The sequence below is a fragment of the Oncorhynchus gorbuscha genome, linkage group LG16 (genome assembly GCF_021184085.1).
Source record: "Oncorhynchus gorbuscha isolate QuinsamMale2020 ecotype Even-year linkage group LG16, OgorEven_v1.0, whole genome shotgun sequence".
In the NCBI taxonomy this organism is placed as follows: Eukaryota; Metazoa; Chordata; class Actinopteri; order Salmoniformes; family Salmonidae; genus Oncorhynchus; species Oncorhynchus gorbuscha.
In genome coordinates this window covers 89,911,535-89,932,420 of record NC_060188.1, presented here as the reverse complement: position 1 = coordinate 89,932,420, position 20,886 = coordinate 89,911,535, and the positions used below count along the sequence as shown (strand labels likewise).

Here is a 20,886-nt window from a genome sequence, read left to right as displayed (position 1 = left end):
ATGGTATCTGGACATGGTGCCATCTGGACATGGTGCCATCTGGACATGGTGCTATCTGGACATGGTGCTATCTGGACATGGTGCTATTTGGACATGGTGCTATCTGGACATGGTGCCATCTGGACATGGTCCTTCTGGACATGGCCATGATATCTGGACATGGTGCCATCTGGACATGGTGCTATCTGGACATGGTGCTATCTGGACATGGTGCTATCTGGACATAGTTCCATCTGGACATGGTGCTACCTGGACATGGAGCTATCTGGACATGGTGCTATCTGGACATGGTGCTATCTGGACATGGCCATGATATCTGGATATGGTGCTATCTGGACATGGTGCCATCTGGACATGGCCATGATATCTGGACATGGTGCCATCTGGACATGGCCATGATATCTGGACATGGTGCTATCTGGACATGGTGCTATCTGGACATGGTGCCATCTGGACATGGTGCTATCTGGACATGGTGCTATCTGAACATGGTGCTATCTGGACATGGTGCTATCTGGACATGGTGCTATCTGGACATGGTGTCATCTGGACATGGTGCTATCTGGACATGATGCTATCTGGACATGGTGCTATCTGCACATGGTGCTATCTGAACATGGTGCTATCTGGACATGGTGCTATCTGGACATGGTGCCATCTGGACATGGTGCTATCTGGACATTGTGCTATCTGGACATGGTGTCATCTGGACATGGTGCTATCTGGACATGATGCTATCTGGACATGGTGCTATCTGGACATGGTGCTATCTGGACATGGTGCTATCTGGACATGGTCATGCTATCTGGACATGGTGCTATCTGGACATTGTGCTATCTGGACATGGTGCTATCTGGACATGGTCATGCTATCTGGACATGGTGCTATCTGGACATGGTGCTATCTGGACATGGTGCTATCTGAACATGGTGTTATCTGGACATGGTGCGATCTGGACATGGTGCTATCTGAACATGGTGCCATCTGGACATGGTCATGCTATCTGGACATGGTGCTATCTGAACATGGTGCCATCTGGACATGGTGCCATCTGGACATGGTGCTATCTGGACATGGTGCTATCTGGACATGGTCATGCTATCGCTATCAGGATATGGTCATGCTATCTGGACATGGTGCTATCTGGACATAGTCATGTTATCTGGATATGGTGCTATCTGGACATGGATAAAGTCATGCTATCTGGGCATGGTCATGCTATCTGGAGATGGTCATGCTATCTGGATATGGTGCTATCTGGACATGGTCATGCTATCTGGACATGGTGCTATCTGGACATGGTCATGCTATCTGGACATGGTCATGGTATCTGCACATGACCATGCGCTCTGGAAATTGTCATGCTATCTGGACATGGTGCTATCTGCACATGGTCATGCTATCTGGACATGGTCATGCTATCTGGACATGGTGACATCTGGACATGGTGCTATCTGGACTTGGTCATGCTATCTGGACATGGTGCTATCTGGACATGGTGCAATCTGGACATGGTGCTATCTGGACATGCTGCCATCTGGACATGGTCATGCTATCTGAACATGGTCATGCTCTCTGGATATGGTCATGCTATCTGGACATGGTCATGCTATCTGGACATGGTGACATCTGGACATGGTGCTATCTGGACTTGGTCATGCTATCTGGACATGGCGCTATCTGGACATGGTGCAATCTGGACATGGTGCTATCTGGACATGGTGCCATCTGGACATGGTCATGCTTTCTGGACATGGTCATGCTCTCTGGACATGGTGCTATCTGGACATGGTGCTTTCTGGACATGGTGCTATCTGGACATGGTGCTATCTGGACATGGTGCCATCTGGACATGGTGCCATCTGGACATGGTGCCACCTGGACATGGTGCCATCTGGACATGGTGCCACCTGGACATGGTGCCATCTGGACATGGTGCTATCTGGACATGGTGCCATCTGGACATGGTCATGCTTTCTGGACATGGCCATGCTCTCTGGACATGGTGCTATCTGGACATGGTGCCATCTGGACATGGCCATGATATCTGGATGTGGTGCTATCTGGACATGGTGCTATCTGGACATGGTGCTATCTGGACATGGTGCCATCTGGACATGGCCATGATATCTGGATGTGGTGCTATCTGGACATGGTGCCATCTGGACATGGTGCTATCTGGACATGGTGCTATCTGGACATGGTGCCATCTGGACATGGTGCCACCTGGACATGGTGCTATCTGAACATGGTCATGCTATCTGGACATGGTGCCATCTGGACATGGTGCCATCTGGACATGGTGCTATCTGGACATGGTGCTATCTGGACATGGTGCTATCTGGACATGGTGCTATCTGGACATAGTCATGTTATCTGGACATGATCATGCTATCTGGAAATGTTGCTATCTGGACATGGATAAAGTCATGCTATCTGGTCATGGTCATGCTATCTGGAGATGGTCATGCTATCTGGATATGGTGCTATCTGGACATGGTCATGCTATCTGGACATGGTGCTATCTGGACATGGTCATGCTATCTGGACATGGTCATGCAATCTGCACATGGCCATGCAATCTGGAAATAGTCATACTATCTGGACATGGTGCTATCTGCACATGGTCATGCTATCTGGACATGGTCATGCTATCTGGACATGGTCATGCTATCAGGACATGGTGCTATCTGGACATGGTCATGCTCTCTGGACATGGTGACATCTGGACATGGTGCTATCTGGACTTGGTCATGCTATCTGGACATGGTGCTATCTGGACATGGTGCAATCTGGACATGGTGCTATCTGGACATGGTGCCATCTGGACATGGTCATGCTATCTGAACATGGTCATGCTCTCTGGATATGGTCATGCTATCTGGACATGGTCATGCTCTCTGGACATGGTGATATCTGGACATGGTGCTATCTGGACTTGGTCATGCTATCTGGACAAGGTGCTATCTGGACATGGTGCAATCTGGACATGGTGCTATCTGGACATGGTGCCATCTGGACATGGTCATGCTTTCTGGACATGGTCATGCTCTCTGGACATGGTGCTATCTGGACATGGTGCTTTCTGGACATGGAGCTATCTGGACATGGTGCTATCTGGACATGGTGCCATCTGGACATGGTGCCATCCGGACATGGTGCTATCTGGACATGGTGCCACCTGGACATGGTCATGCTTTCTGGACATGGTGCTATCTGGACATGGTGCTATCTGGACATGGTGCTATCTGGACATGGTGCCATCTGGACATGGCCATGATATCTGGACGTGGTGCTATCTGGACATGGCGCCACCTGGACATGGTGCCATCTGGACATGGTGCTATCTGGACATGGTGCTATCTGGACATGGTGCTATCTGGACATGGTGCTATCTGGACATGGTGCCATCTGGACATGGTCCTTCTGGACATGGTCATGGTATCTGGACATGGTGCCATCTGGACATGGTGCCATCTGGACATGGTGCTATCTGGACATGGTGCTATCTGGACATGGTGCTATTTGGACATGGTGCTATCTGGACATGGTGCCATCTGGACATGGTCCTTCTGGACATGGTGATATCTGGACATGGTGCCATCTGGACATGGTGCTATCTGGACATGGTGCTATCTGGACATGGTGCTATCTGGACATAGTTCCATCTGGACATGGTGCTACCTGGACATGGAGCTATCTGGACATGGTGCTATCTGGACATGGTGCTATCTGGACATGGCCATGATATCTGGATATGGTGCTATCTGGACATGGTGCCATCTGGACATGGCCATGATATCTGGACATGGTGCCATCTGGACATGGCCATGATATCTGGACATGGTGCTATCTGGACATGGTGCTATCTGGACATGGTGCCATCTGGACATGGTGCTATCTGGACATGGTGCTATCTGAACATGGTGCTATCTGGACATGGTGCTATCTGGACATGGTGCTATCTGGACATGGTGTCATCTGGACATGGTGCTATCTGGACATGATGCTATCTGGACATGGTGCTATCTGCACATGGTGCTATCTGAACATGGTGCTATCTGGACATGGTGCTATCTGGACATGGTGCCATCTGGACATGGTGCTATCTGGACATTGTGCTATCTGGACATGGTGTCATCTGGACATGGTGCTATCTGGACATGATGCTATCTGGACATGGTGCTATCTGGACATGGTGCTATCTGGACATGGTGCTATCTGGACATGGTCATGCTATCTGGACATGGTGCTATCTGGACATTGTGCTATCTGGACATGGTGCTATCTGGACATGGTCATGCTATCTGGACATGGTGCTATCTGGACATGGTGCTATCTGGACATGGTGCTATCTGAACATGGTGTTATCTGGACATGGTGCGATCTGGACATGGTGCTATCTGAACATGGTGCCATCTGGACATGGTCATGCTATCTGGACATGGTGCTATCTGAACATGGTGCCATCTGGACATGGTGCCATCTGGACATGGTGCTATCTGGACATGGTCATGCTATCTGGACTTGGTGCCATCTGAACATGGTGCTATCTGAACATGGTGCTATCTGAACATGGTGCCATCTGGACATGGTGCCATCTGGACATGGTGCTATCTGGACATGGTCATGCTATCTGGACATGGTGCCATCTGAACATGGTGCCATCTGGACATGGTGCCATCTGAACATGGTGCTATCTGAACATGGTGCCATCTGGACATGGTGCCATCTGGACATGGTGCTATCTGGACATGGTCATGCTATCTGGACATGGTGCCATCTGAACATGGTGCCATCTGGACATGGTGCCATCTGGACATGGCCATGATATCTGGATCTGGTCATGCTAAACAAAAGAAAGAAGACAGAAGCGTATTCTCCAAAAGAACTAACGTTAGTCTACAACAGGCCAAGCATGAGACCCTTTCTGAAATCTATAAATACTTAATACTACTAACCAGCCATTAATCTTTCAGCAGCCTAAGTATTAAGAATGTGTTGGAGATTAAGTTCCAGATGCATTTTGAAGCTATACAAAGCAGTTGTGAAAGGTGTTGTCTGTCATTCATGGGTGGACTGTTGTTGCTTTTTTTTTCATGATAATGTCACATTGTTGTTGTGGTCGTAAAACATATTTGGAAACCATTGATAGACTGTTGTGGTTGCCTTTTTTCATTATAAAGTCACAAAATAAACGGGGTCTTATGTCCCCAAAGACAGTACCACTGAAAGTCTGCAAAAAAAAAAACAAGGCACTCATTTTGTGTCGTGAACCATAAAAACCTATTGGAAACCCAAATACAGTAGGACAGGTGAAAGGTAACCTAGTGGTTAGAGCGTCGGGCCAAATAACCAAAAAGGTTGAATCCCCGAGCCGGCAAGGTGAAAAAAAATGTCGATGTGCCCTTGAGCAAGGCACTTAACCCTAATTGCTCCTGTAAGTCGCTCTGGATAAGAGTGTCAGCTAAATGACTAACATGTACTAGAGAGGGGCTCCATCCGATTACATGTTTAAATGATGCAGTAGCCAGACAGTACATCAGTCTAATTCTGGGAACACAGCAGAGAAATTGAATAACAACAAAGACAAAGCCCCCTGAAATGATCTGATGAAAAAAAAGAAGGGGTTTAACTTTGAAGCGATTAAAGACAGGAGGATTTGAGCCAAAAACAAGAGCACCCTTGCCATCCTGCCATCCAGGACCTATATAATAAGCAGTGTCAGAGGAAGCCCAAAAAATTGTCAGAGACTCCAGTCACCCAAGTCGTAGACTGTTTTCTCTGCTACTGCACGGGAAGCGGTACCGGAGCGCCAAGTCTAAGACCAAAAGGCTCCTTAACAGCTTCTACCCCCAAGCCAGAAGATTGCTGAACAATTAATCAAATGGCCAGCAGACTATTTACATTGATCCCCCCCCACCACCCCCACCCCCAACCCCCCCACCCCCATTTGTCTTGTCCACTGCTGCTACTCGTTGTTTATTTTCTATGCATAGTCACTTCACCCCTACCTACATGTACAAATGACCTTTAACCTGTTCCCCAGCACACTGACTCGGTACCAGTACCCCCTGTATATAACCTCGTTATTGTTATTTTATTGTGTTACTTTTTATACTTTAGTCTACTTGGTAAATATTTTCTTCTTCTTGAACTGCATTATTGGTTAAAGGGCTTGTTAGTTAGCATTTCACGGTAAGGTCTACACTTGTTGTATTCGGTGCATGTGACTAATAAAGTTGGATTTGATTTCATTTGATATCCAACACATCCGGTGTACATGACAATAAAACATATATTTCTTTAGTTTTAAAAGAATAGCAGCTTAGCCAAGTATAGGATAGAAGTGTAGGCAAGTATAGAATAGAAGAATAGCCAGGTATAGAATAGAAGTGTTGTCAGGTATAGAATAGAAGTGGAGCCAGGTATAGAATAGAAGTGTAGCCAGGTATAGAATATAAGTATAGCCAGGAATAGAATAGAAGTGTAGCCAGGTATAGAATAGAAGTATAGCCAGGTATAGAATAGAAGTGTAGCCAGGTATAGAATAGAAGTGTAGCCAGGTATAGAATAGAAGTATAGCCAGGTATAGAATAGAAGTATAGCCAGGTATAGAATAGAAGTATAGCCAGGTATAGAATAGAAGTGTAGCCAGGTATAGAATAGAAGTGTAGCCAGGTATAGAATAGAAGTATAGCCAGGTATAGAATAGAAGTGTAGCCAGGTATAGAATAGAAGTATAGCCAGGTATAGAATAGAAGTGTAGCCAGGTATAGAATAGAAGTGTAGCCAGGTATAGAATAGAAGTGTAGCCAGGTATAGAATAGAAGTGTAGCCAGGTATAGAATTGAAGTGTAGCCAGGTATAGAATAGAAGTATAGCCAGGAATAGAATAGAAGTGTTGTCAGGTATAGAATAGAAGTGTAGCCAGGTATAGAATAGAAGTATAGCCAGGAATAGAATATAAGTGTAGCCAGGTATAGAATAGAAGTATAGCCAGGTATAGAATAGAAGTGTAGCCAGGTATAGAATAGAAGTGTAGCCAGGTATAGAATAGAAGTATAGCCAGGTATAGAATAGAAGTATAGCCAGGTATAGAATAGAAGTATAGCCAGGTATAGAATAGAAGTGTAGCCAGGTATAGAATAGAAGTGTAGCCAGGTATAGAATAGAAGTATAGCCAGGTATAGAATAGAAGTGTAGCCAGGTATAGAATAGAAGTATAGCCAGGTATAGAATAGAAGTGTAGCCAGGTATAGAATAGAAGTGTAGCCAGGTATAGAATAGAAGTGTAGCCAGGTATAGAATTGAAGTGTAGCCAGGTATAGAATAGAAGTATAGCCAGGAATAGAATAGAAGTGTTGTCAGGTATAGAATAGAAGTGTAGCCAGGTATAGAATAGAAGTGTAGTCAGTTATAGAATAGAAGTGTAGCCAGGAATAGAATAGAAGTGTTGTCAGGTATAGAATAGAATTGTAGCCAGGTATAGAATAGAAGTGTAGCCAGGTATAGAATAGAAGTATAGCCAGGAATAGAATAGAAGTGTAGCCAGGTATAGAATAGAAGTATAGCCAGGAATAGAATAGAAGTGTTGTCAGGTATAGAATAGAAGTGTAGCCAGGTATAGAATAGAAGTATAGCCAGGAATAGAATAGAAGTGTAGCCAGGTATAGAATAGAAGTATAGCCAGGAATAGAATAGAAGTGTAGCCAGGTATAGAATAGAAGTATAGCCAGGAATAGAATAGAAGTGTTGTCAGGTATAGAATAGAAGTGTAGCCAGGTATAGAATAGAAGTGTAGCCAGGTATAGAATAGAAGTATAGCCAGGAATAGAATAGAAGTGTAGCCAGGTATAGAATAGAAGTATAGCCAGGAATAGAATAGAAGTATAGCCAGGAATAGAATAGAAGTGTAGCCAGGTATAGAATAGAAGTATAGCCAGGAATAGAATAGAAGTGTAGCCAGGTATAGAATAGCAGTGTAGCCAGGTATAGAATATCCATACAATTCTGAATTGGAGCCAGGAATACAGAGTAGGCTTACAGCATTGGTGTAGAATAGCCACTCAATTATATAAGCCAGGGTCAAGAAGGACGATCTCTGCGCTGGCATTGTTTATGGCCTTCTCCCTTTACATTGACAAGATAACACATCACTGTGATGTAGAGCCCAGTGGAAGGTGTCACGAATGAGGCAAGGCTATAGAGCAAACTGCTGAACCCCTGTCATGTGACAAGGGAGGTGACCATTTGAGGACATTGTAAAAGGGAGTCAAGGTTTCCATTCAATCATCTTGGTACAAAACAAGGTATTTGCATTATCTTTAGTCAAGTGCAAGCCAAGATTCTAATAAATTGTAGCCCATACATTGAAGCTCGTCATTTTATAACTTTACAGGCTTGAATCTTTAAAATGATCTCTATTAATGAGACAGTTATCTAATTATTATTCGGTAATAAGTGGTTATGTATATCACCTGATTGGTGCAAATATGCCCTGTCTGTCTGCTATTCCAGAACAGGTTGATCATGTTACATAATTGTTGTGGGGCCTGCCTGCTGTAGCCTAAAGTAAGCTCATTGACTGACATGTAGTAGTTCTAATCCTGGCTAACCTTCTTTCTACAATCTAATGACACACCGTTCTGGAATATGACCGACCACTGTGACCCCGCCCTATTTGCAACGCAAGGAATGTGTTTATCCTACCATTCAAACGACAATAACATGTGAGTTTTTATTTTGGTGACAGACAATATTAGTATGAGAAGATAAGGGGTGTCCTAATGCTGTGGACAGTGTTTAAAAAAAATAATCACAAAATATCTCATAATCAGGGTTGAAAGTAGCCTAAACTGGTTTGGGTCCGGTATGGAGTATACCAGCAAAATAAATAGTTGGGATATGCCATACCGGTTAAACATGCGCCAATCACAATACTTAAAACATAGATTACAAGACATGTGTAGGCTATTACACTAGTTATCATTACTGCATGTCTGTCGCAATACAAATACGACTTGAAAACTTGTGGAATGTTCATTTTGTCTCGGGAACAGAATTAGAGAAATATGAATTCATTTCTTTCAGCATCTTGAGAGGATGCGGATACGCACTTAGGGACCATATTATTCTATAATTTCTTTCAGCAACATAAAAACGGGCTATATTTAGTTTTCAACCACATACACTATTCATCCAAGACGAACTGAAATACTACCAGAAACATGTTGGATCATTTTCCCAAGTTTTCGTTTCCTTAAAACTGTTCAAACTGATGTAATTTGGAAATTCTGCACGGAAAACCTCCCTCTCTCTCCGTGAGAGAAGCAGACATGAATCTATCAACGTATGTACGACATTATTCTGGTGAGCAAGGCGTCATTTTATATTCTAGACAAGCATCAAGTAATGACAGAAGAGAAGCTGCATGTATCTAATTATAGACAACTTGACTAACAAATACCCTACCAAATGTCGGTAATTATAAGCAGAAAAATATCTAGGCCTAAATTAGGCTTAAAAACTATTTGACAAGTCTGTAATATTAGATCCATAGAGATCTGACTAAATTAATAGGGATTATATTTGTAATTATATGATTAGGCCCATAAAATAAATATATTTTTAAAAGGCTCGTACCGGGAAGAAATGTAATCTCCTTCACCCCTGCTCCTAAACAGCATAATTCGTGTAGTAGTAAAATAGCAGCAGTTATCTCCAGTCTCCACAGTGCAGAGTAGCATGTCAGCACCATGGACAGCGACGAGTTAGATTTAACCGTCACCATAAAATTCCAAAACACTACTAGATTATTAGATTAGTATTAGGTTATTATTAATACTGTAGATTATTTGAGAAGGTGATGGGCTATATCAGGTCCGCACAGTACAGAGTTGCATTTCATCACCATGGACAGCGACGAGTTAAACTCAGCCGAGTCAACATGAAGTCCCAGCTCGCAACTGACTGGAACAAAGGGGAGTCACCTCACCGTCCATCCAACTCTAGCAGGGGACACGGATGCAAAGCACAACCAACTATGCCGTGTTTGATGCCGTGTTTGATTTGTGAATACAAAACGTAGCCCCTTGGATATGGGAGCACTTGGATCTGACATCATAGCAGTGCATTTATATACATGTCAATGTTCAGGAAGTGTAGATGAGTGTAGATATATATATATCTTGAAATGACACTGCACTGTTTAAACAACACACAATATAAAGCTGGGCTGTTACTGAACAAACGAGGCAGATTATGAAAGCTTCCATTTGGCCACTAGGTATCATTTTACCTTGTCAGGCGATGTGAAGATTCATTCATTCTCTCAAACAACATTCTACTGACTTACATTTACCAAAAGAAGAATGATATATCTATTTGCAGCATTCAATCAGGCTCATTCTGTTATTCATGTCAATGCGCAGTATTAGGTCGGTTCTATGCAGTCAGAAAAAATGTCTGTGAGACAGTCAGTCAGTGTGCGCGTGACGATCCATGCACAGCAATAGTTGCAAAGAAATAATACACATATTTATGACGTAATGCCTACACAAGCCCATTAACCACTTATCTCAAACTTTATCCAATTTAAGTCCTTAAACAAATAAACCAATCAGCTTTATCATACAAGGGATCGTTGTAATGGGTTTATAGCTCCCTAAAAACAAATAGGCAAATTCCATCATGTTTATTCCTGCGCAGTTCTCCTTGGATTTATGTTTGATGGACGTGTATCCCACGTCAGAGCATTTTGCATTCTATTTTCTGTACATTATTCACGGTTTTACAGGCGGGCTCCGTTTAACTGTTCAAGTGCCGGGTGTTTGAATTCATGCCTTCCCTTGTTATTCACCTGTTCATTTTGATGCGGATAACCAATGTTTAATTCTCTCTCTCTACCCCTCTCTCTCTCTCTCTCTCTCTCTCTCTCTCTCTACCCCTCTCTCTGTGGTCGTTTCTCGATCAAATTTACCGCATATGTATTTTTCTATCCAGAGGCCATCCTCAATGATCCTCTTCGTTTCATCATTGCAGGCAGAGCTACAACGATATGTTTTCAACCTTGATGTTCCTACATTACTGTCATGTTAAACACAGGTAACGTCGCTTAGGCTATTATAGAACCGCATATGCCACAAGCAATACTGCCTTAGTGGTGTATTGTTGTGTGAACAATCAGCATTTGTGTATTTATTAACTCGTGACATTCACCATCCTTTTTCCAAGGACATTTCGCGGATTCGTTTATTTCTGTCTTCCACATTAGAATAATGAAAACATTGCAACGGAAAATATGAATATGATCAAAATTCGATAGGTAAAACAATCAATGCCTCTATAATTTGCCTCAATACAGAAACATGATTAGCCTCTGCTTTGGGCGATGCGTAACGCACACTGATGACAGAGTGGATGTGGTGTCTTGCGGACCTGGCTCTGTGGGTGACGGCATGGGTAAAAAGCTGAGAAGATGACTTTCCACTCCTTACCTAAAATCGCTATAGGGATGAATGATCCAGTATCCAGCCGTCTGGACCCTTTCTTGCTCTTTCTCAACGGCTTTCTGACTGCCGAACATTCGCAGGGAGAACTTATTGACGCCGGGCTGCATCATCGCTCCAAATTGCCGCTGCATAAAGCCATGTCGGTTTCCGGACCCGTCTATATCGTCGAACCCGACCAAGGCTTCCTCCCGGTCCCCCTTGAAGCCCACCGAGTTTCCATGGTCCCCTCCTTTCAGGTTCTGGCTCCCCATATTGTTCTTCTGTATCGAGTCTTGCCTTTGAAATACATTATTCCCATCTGCTTTCTCCCCTTCTTTGTTGCTGGAGAACGAATTTGATTTATCTTCCATGATTTTCACTAAAACGTACTGTCTCCAGGCTCGGAGCACACAGGCTACGCGCAAAACTCAAGAGGACCCGCTGTAAAGCGCTCCCGTGTTTCATTTGATGTCCTTCAACTGCTCGGCTCCGTTGCCTCCTTTGCAAATGCTGCAAACTGAGACCGATTTCTAGTGAACCTGACAGATCATGTTTCCTGTGTTACTGCCATCTACCGACCGGACTGTATTTATTGTTCAAGCCCCTAACACGCTCGCGCAGCACTGCGGTTTAAGAGGCACACTGCTGGCTGCGGCTCGTGCACTTCATTTCCATAATGTGATTGATGATAGAGCTCCCCTTCCTCATCAGTTTAGTGAATATGACCATTCAGCACATGATGATATGAAGACAAAATGAACCCCTCACTTAAATGACATATAATATATGAATATTTAATACTAGTTTTATCAACTCAATGCAGAATGCCTTGACAATTCTTGTCTCAAAATGCATTTTGCTTTTCCCCAGACTGACATCTATGTGTAAGCATTTACCCTGGTATTATTACCCTGTGATTTATGCATTCAAATCAAATGCCTGCATAATATCCACGGCACATCAGAGAGCATCCATGCTGTGATCATACACCACTCTGTGATGCTACATCTGTCATCATACATCACAGAGCCTGTTGTATAGCCTTGTTCTCCAGCAGAGATGAGCTGTGGGAGAATGGCACGGCACTGTAGCCTACTGTCTGGCTGTTTAGCTATAGTCACCATGTGTGTTAATCACACCTTTCAACAGTGGCCCGGTGGCCAGATGGACACAGCTGGATATAAGCTATTCTCTGCTTTTTGCATTACGTGGTAGACTAAAGGGTCAAATCAATTCAAATCTTATTGGTTACATCCACATGGTTAGCAGATGTTATTGGTCACATACACATGGTTAGCAGATGTTATTGGTCACATACACATGGTTAGCAGATGTTATTGGTCACATACACACAGTTAGCAGATGTTATTGGTCACATACACACGGTTAGCAGATGTTATTGGTCACATACACACAGTTAGCAGATGTTATTTTTTTATATATTTTTTTATTTTACCTTCATTTAACTAGGCAAGTCAGTTAAGAACATATTCTTATTTTCAATGACGGCCTGGGAACAGTGGGTTAACTGCCTGTTCAGGCAGAACGACAGATTTGTACCTTGTCAGCTCGGGGGTTTGAACTCGCAACCTTCCGGTTACTAGTCCAACGGTCTAACCACTAGACTACACTGCCGCCCCCTTGGTCACATACACATGGTTAGCAGATGTTATTGGTCACATACACATGGTTAGCAGATGTTATTGGTCACATACACATGGTTAGCAGATGTTAATGGTCACATACACATGGTTAGCAGATATTATTGGTCACATACACATGGTTAGCAGATGTTAATGGTCACATACACATGGTTAGCAGATGTTATTGGTCACATACACATGGTTAGCAGATGTTATTGGTCACATACACATGGTTAGCAGATGTTATTGCGAGTGTAGCGAAACGATTGTGCTTCTAGTTCCGACAGTGCAGTAATATCTAACAATTAATATCTAACAATTCCACAACGAATACCTAATCTAAGTAAAGGAATAAGAATATATAAATATATATGGATGAGCAATGTTAGAGCGTTCGTGTGTGTCAAGCGTCTCACAGTAGGAGTGCGGATTTAGGACCAGTCTTACCTTTTAGATTACAGTGCATAAGATGACACGGACGGGCGGAGGGACACCTGGTCTTTGATCTGCGTTCCTCTGAGATGTGTGATACCTACGACCCCAAGTCTAACTGTCTAATCATATGTTCACATTTGAATCGAAACAAAAAGAGCGATTATGGTTGTTGTTTAACGTGTCCAATACCAAGAAAGTGTGCGTCAATAATGAGTCGATAATAATTCAAATAAACAAATAATAGGATATAACACCTAGGTCATAACAATGCTGCTTCACATGCAGGGAGTCAAGAGGTAAAGTTCAGCTTGTCAGTGACAGTGACAGTGACACCCACACTCTGACTGCGTCATTACCTTGTCAGTGACACCCACACTCTGACTGTGTCATTACCTTGCCAGGGACACCCACACTCTGACTGCGTCATTACCTTGCCAGGGACACCCACACTCTGACTGCGTCATTACCTTGCCAGGGACACCCACACTCTGACTGTGTCATTACCTTGTCAGTGACAGTCACACCCTCACTCTGACTGCGTCATTACCTTGTCAAATCAAATCAATTCAAATCTTATTGGTCACATACACATGGTTAGCAGATGTTATTGCGAGTGTAGTGAAATGCGTGTGCTTCTAGTTCCGACAGTAACAGTGCAGTAATATCTAACAAGTAATCTAACAGTTCCCCAACAGCTGCCCAATACACACAAATCTAAAGGGGTGAATGAGAATATGTACATAAAATATATGGACGAGCGACATAGGAAAGGTGCAATAGATGGTATAAAATGCAGTATATACATGTACATATGAGTTGAGTAATATAAGTAAACATTATTAAAGTGACATTGTTTAAAGTGACTAGTGAGTCATTTGGCCAGTGATTGGGTCTCAATGTAGACAGCAGCCTCTCTGAGTTAGTGATTGCTGTTTAGCAGCCTGATGGCCTTGAGATAGAAGCTATTTTTTCAATCTCTCGGTCCCAGCTTTGATGCACCTGTACTGACCTCGCCTTCTGGATGGTAGTGGGGTGAACAGGCAGTGGCCTGGGTGGTTGTTGTCCTTGATTATAATTTTGATTATCACCTTCCTGTGACACCAGATTCTGTAAGTGTCATGGAGGGCAGGTAGTTTGCCCCCGGTAATGCGTTGTGCAGACTGCACCAACCTCTGGAGAGCATTTCAGTGAACAGGGAGTACAGGAGGGGGCTGAGCACGCACCCTTGTGGGGCCCCAGTGTTGAGGGAGTGGAGATGTTGTTTCCCACCTTCACCACCTGGGGGCGGCCTGTCAGAAAGTCCAGGACCCAATTGCACAGGGCGGGGTTGAGTCCCAGGGCCTCCAGCTTGATGATGAGCTTGGAGGGTACCATGGTATTGAATGCTGAGCTGTAGTCAATAAACAGTGTTCTTACATAGGTATTCCTCTTGTCCAGATGGGGTAGGGCAGTGTGCAGTGGGATGGCATCGTCTGTGGTCCTGTTGGGGCGATATTCAAATTGAAGCGGGTCTAGAGTGGCCGGTAAGGTGTAGGTGATATGATCCTTGACTAGTCTCTCAAAGCACTTCATGATGACAGAAGTGAGTGCTACGGGACTGTAGACATTTAATTAAATTATCTTTGCCAACTTGGGTACAGAAACAATGGTGGCCATCTTGAAGCATGTGGGGACAGCAGACTTGGATAGGGAGCGATTGAATATGTCCATAAACACACCAGCCAGCTGATCTGCGCATGCTCTGCTAGGGATATCTTTTGGGCCAGCAGCCTTGCGAGGGTTAGTTAACACGTTTAAATGTTTGACTCACATTGGCCACGGAGAAGGAGAGGAGGGGGATTTATAGTCCTTGTTAGTGGGCCGCAACAATGTCTCTGTATTAACCTCAAAGCGGGCAATGAAGATGTTTAGTTTGTCTGGAAGCATGACATCAGTGTCCATAACGTGGCTGGTTTTCTTTTTGTAATCTGTGATTTCCTGTAGACCCTGCCACATACGTCTCGTGTCTGAGCTGTTGAACTGCGACTCCACTTTGTCCCTGTACCGGCATTTCGCTTGTTTGATTGCCTTGCGGAAGGAATAACTAAACTGTTTATATTCAGCCATATTCCCAGACATCTTTCCGTGGTTAAATGAGGTGGTTCGGTCTTTCTGTTTTGCGCGAATGCTGCCATCCATTCACGGTTTCTGATTAGGGTAGGTTTTAATAGTCACAGTGGGTACAACATCTCCAATGCACTTCTTTATAAACTCACTCACTGAGTCAGCGTATAAATTGATGTTGTTATCTGAGGCTGACACATCCCAGTCCGCGTGATCAAAACAATCTTGAAGTGTGGATTCTGATTGGTCAGACCAGCATTGAATGGTTCTCGTCACTGGTACATCCGGTTTGAGTTTCTGCCTATAAGACAGTAGGAGCAAGATGGAGTCGTGGTCAGATTTTCCGAAGGGAGGGAGGGGGAGGGCTTTGTATGCATGGTATAGTAGCAGTGATCGAGGGTATTACACCCGCGCGTAGTGCAATCAATGTGCTGATAGAAATTAGGTAGCCTTGTTCTCAAATTTGCTTTGTTAAAATCCCCATCTACAATAAATGCAACCACAGGGTATATGGTTTCCAGTTTATATAGAGTCCAGTGAAGTTCCTTGTGGGCCGTCTTGGTGTCTGCTTGAGGGGGAATGTACACCACTGTGATGGTAAATGACGAGAATATGACCGGCATTTGATTGTAAGGAATTCTAGGTCAGGTGAGCAGAAGGACTTGAGTTCTTGTCTGTTGTTATGATTACACCATGAGTCGGTAGTCACGAAGCATACACCCCTGCCTTTCCTCTTCCCAGAGAGGAGTTTATCAATGTCGGCGCCATGCATGGAGAAGCTCGGTGGCTGAACCGATTCTGACAACACATTCTGAGAGAGGATGTTACAATCTCTGACGTGTCTCTGAAAGGCAAATCTTGCTTGAATTTCATCTACCTTGTTATAAAGAGACTGGACATTTTGCGAGTAGTATACTTGGGATGGGTGGGCAATATACACATCTTCTTCTGCGGTGCCGTTGTTTTGGATCGGCTTCTAGGATTAGGTCCATTGTCCTGGGTGGTGGTCCAAACAGAGGATCCGCTTCGGGAAAGTCGTATTCCTGGTCGTAATGTTGGTAAGTTGACATCGCTCTTAGATGCAATAGTTCTTCCCGGCTGTATGTAATAAGACTTATGATTTCCTGGGGTAACAATGTCAGAAATGTAAGAAATAACAAGGACTCGAAGCGAGGCGACTATCTCTTTCTGTGCCAATGACAATGACACCATGTCAATGACACCCACACTCTGACACCCTTTCTGTATATAGTGCACTACTTTAGACCAGAGCCCTGTAGAACCCTATTCCCTATATAGTGCACTACTTTTGACCAGAACCCTATGGAACCCTATTCCCTATATAGTGCACTACTTTAGACCAGAGTCCTATGGGGTAGTGCACTACTTTAGACCAGATCCCTATGGAACCCTTTTCCCTATGTAGTGCACTACTTTTGACCAGAGCCCTATGGATCCAGTTAGAGAACAGTGCACTACATAGAAACTGGGTGTCATTTGGGATGCAGACAGTGGCACCCATCTCTCCCATCCCCGGGATGTTTAGGGTGTTGTCTGCCTTTCCCCCCAGCTGCCCCCAGCTTAACATTTAAATGGGGTTAATTTTGACTTGATGAACTCTCCAGAGGGAACATCATCATCACAATGCATCAAGCTGCTTCCTGACGGAGCACACTATAAAGGGAATGGGGACATAGAGAGGGAGTGGGGATAGAGAGGAAGTAGGGACAGAGAAAGAGTGGGGAAAGAGAGGAAGTAGGGACATAGAGAGGGCGTAGGAACAGACAGAGGGAGTGGGGAAAGAGAGGAAGTAGGGACAGAGAGAGTTGAGACAGAGAGGAAGTGGGGACAGAGAGAGAGTGGGGAAAGAGAGGAAGTAGGGACAGAGAGAGTTGAGACAGAGAGGAAGTGGGGACAGAGATAGTTGGGACAGAGAGAGGGAGTGGGGACAGAGAGAGAGTGGGGAAAGAGAGGAAGTAGGGACAGAGAGAGTTGAGACAGAGAGGGAGTGGGGACAGAGAGGAAGTAGGGACAGAGAGAGAGTGGGGATAGAGAGGAAGTAGGGACAGAGAGAGAGTGGGGATAGAGAGGAAGTAGGGACAGAGAGAGAGTGGGGAAAGAGAGGAAGTAGGGACAGAGAGAGAGAGTGGGGATAGAGAGGAAGTAGGGACAGAGAGAGAGAGTGGGGATAGAGAGGAAGTAGGGACAGAGAGAGAGTGGGGACAGAGAGGAAGTAGGGACAGAGAGAGAGTGGGGAAAGAGAGGAAGTAGGGACAGAGAGAGAGAGTGGGGATAGAGAGGAAGTAGGGACAGAGAGAGAGAGTGGGGATAGAGAGGAAGTAGGGACAGAGAGAGAGAGTGGGGATAGAGAGGAAGTAGGGACAGAGAGAGAGTGGGGATAGAGAGGAAGTAGGGACAGAGAGAGAGTGGTTAAAGAGAGGAAGTAGGGACAGAGAGAGAGTGGGGATAGAGAGGAAGTAGGGACAGAGAGAGAGTGGGGATAGAGAGGAAGTAGAGACAGAGAGAGAGTGGGGACAGAGAGAAAGTAGGGACAGAGAGAGGGAGTGGGAACAGAGAGGAAGTAGGGACATAGAGAGAGTGGGGAAAGAGAGGAAGTAGGGACAGAGAGAGAGTGGGGAGAGAGACGAAGTAGGGACAGAGAGAGTGGTTAAAGAGAGGAAGTAGGGACAGAGAGAGAGTGGGGATAGAGAGGAAGTAGGGACAGAGAGAGAGTGGGGAAAGAGAGGAAGTAGGGACAGAGAGAGAGTGGGGATAGAGAGGAAGTAGGGACAGAGAGAGAGTGAGGATAGAGAGAAAGTAGGGACAGAGAGAGGGAGTGGGAACAGAGCGGAAGTAGGGACAGAGAGAGAGTGGGGAAAGAGAGGAAGTAGGGACAGAGAGAGAGTGGGAAAGAGAGGAAGTAGGGACAGAGAGAGACTGGGGAAAGAGAGGAAGTAGGGACAGAGAGAGAGTGGGGAAAGAGAGGAAGTAGGGACAGAGAGAGAGTGGGGATAGAGAGGAAGTAGGGACAGAGAGAGTTGAGACAGAGAGGAAGTGGGGACAGAGAGAGTTGGGAGAGAGAGAGGGAGTGGGGACAGAGAGAGAGTGGGAACAGAGAGAGGGCGTAAGGACAGAGAGAGAGTGGGGACAGAGAGAGGGCGTGAGGACAGAGAGAGAGTGGGGACAGAGAGAGGGCGTGAGGACAGAGAGAGAGTGGGGACAGAGAGAGGGCGTGAGGACAGAGAGAAGGCTTGGGGACAGAGAGAGAGTGGGGACAGAATGAGGGAGTGGGGACAGAGAGAGAGTGGGAACAATAGAGAGTGGGGACAGAGAGAGAGTGGGGACAGAAAGAGGGAGTGGGGACAGAGAGAGAGTGGGGACAGGAATTATGTTGGTAATCCAGTCGTGATGGGTCGGCGGGGGTCCAGGTATTGTAGCTCAAGGAGTGGCTGATGGGCCTCTTCGGCTAGCCGGGAGATGGGCCTAGAAATGGCTAACTGACTACTGGCTAGCTTTTGACGGGGGTTCCAGATCAATGTGGAGCTATATACAGGGAGTACCAGATCAATGTGGAGCTATATACAGGGAGTACCAGATCAATGTGGAGCTATATACAGGAAGTACAGGAAGTACCAGATCAATGTGGTGCTATATACAGGGAGTACCAGATCAATGTGGAGCTATATACAGGGAGTACCAGATCAATGTGGAGCTATATACAGGGAGTACCAGATCAATGTGGAGCTATATACAGGGAGTACCAGATCAATGTGGAGCTATATACAGGGAGTACCAGATCAATGTGGAGCTATATACAGGGAGTACCAGTACCAGATCAACAAGGAGCTATATACAGAGGGTACCAGTACCAGATCAACAAGGAGCTATATACAGGGAGTACCAGTACCAGATCAACGAGGAGCTATATACAGAGGGTACCAGTACCAGATCAACAAGGAGCTATATACAGGGAGTACCAGTACCAGATCAACGAGGAGCTATATACAGGGAGTACCAGATCAATGTGGAGCTATATACAGGGAGTACCAGATCAATGTGGAGCTATATACAGGGAGTACCAGTACCAGATCAACAAGGAGCTATATACAGGGAGTACCAGTACCAGATCAACGAGGAGCTATATACAGGGAGTACCAGATCAATGTGGAGCTATATACATGGAGTACCAGATCAATGTGGAGCTATATACAGGGAGTACCAGATCAATGTGGAGCTTTATACAGGGAGTACCAGATCAATGTGGAGCTATATACAGGGAGTACCAGTACCAGATCAACTAGGAGCTATATACAGGGAGTACCAGATCAATGGGGAGCTATATACAGAGAGTACCAGTACCAGATCAACGAGGAGCTATATACAGGGATTCCCAGATCAATGTGGAGCTATATACAGGGAGTACCAGTACCAGATCAACGAGGAGCTATATACAGGGAGTACCAGATCAATGTGGAGCTATATACAGGGAGTACCAGATCAATGTGGAGCTATATACATGGAGTGCCAGATCAATGTGGAGATATATACAGGGAGTACCAGATCAATGTGGAGCTATATACAGGGAGTACCAGTACCAGATCAATGTGGAGCTATATACAGGGAGTACCAGATCAATGTGGAGATATATACAGGGAGTACCAGATCAATGTGGAGCTATATACAGAGGGTACCAGTACCAGATCAACGAGGAGCTATATACAGGGAGTACCAGATCAATGGGGAGCTATATACAGAGTGTACCAGTACCAGATCAACGAGGAGCTATATACAGGGAGTACCAGATCAATGGGGAGCTATATACAGAGTGTACCAGTACCAGATCAACGAGGAGCTATATACAGGGATTACCAGATCAATGTGGAGCTATATACAGGGAGTACCAGTACCAGATCAACGAGGAGCTATATACAGGCAGTACCAGATCATTGTGGAGCTATATACAGGGAGGACCAGATCAATGTGGAGCTATATACATGGAGTACCAGATCAATGTGGAGATATATACAGGGAGTACCAGATCAATGTGGAGCTATATACAGGGAGTACCAGTACCAGATCAATGTACATCAACTTCCGGGTTGGAGCGAGTGGTCGCATCGGCACTTCGCTCCCGCGGGTAGTATAACTTTTTCATTACATTTCATTATATTTCATTATAGCACAACGGTTTGATTTGTCTAATCTTAGCAATT

At 44.9% G+C, this 20,886-nt stretch overlaps 1 protein-coding gene across 2 annotated transcripts in view; it reads right to left on the bottom strand.

Annotated features, from left to right (window-relative positions):
• LOC124000345 (potassium/sodium hyperpolarization-activated cyclic nucleotide-gated channel 1) overlaps nt 1-12,009 on the bottom strand; it is a 219,378-nt gene extending 207,369 nt beyond the window's left edge. Inside the window, exon 1 of one of the 2 annotated variants that reach the window (XR_006832577.1) lies at nt 11,499-11,998. Coding sequence is in view for 1 of the 2 variants with exons in the window: in XM_046306639.1 (XP_046162595.1) it covers nt 11,499-11,863 (365 nt within the window). In the remaining variant the exon portion in view is untranslated. Of the gene's footprint in view, nt 1-11,498 lie in introns of both variants that reach the window. The other variant, XM_046306639.1, reaches the window with a different exon arrangement.
• Between the last annotated feature and the right edge of the window lie 8,877 nt (nt 12,010-20,886).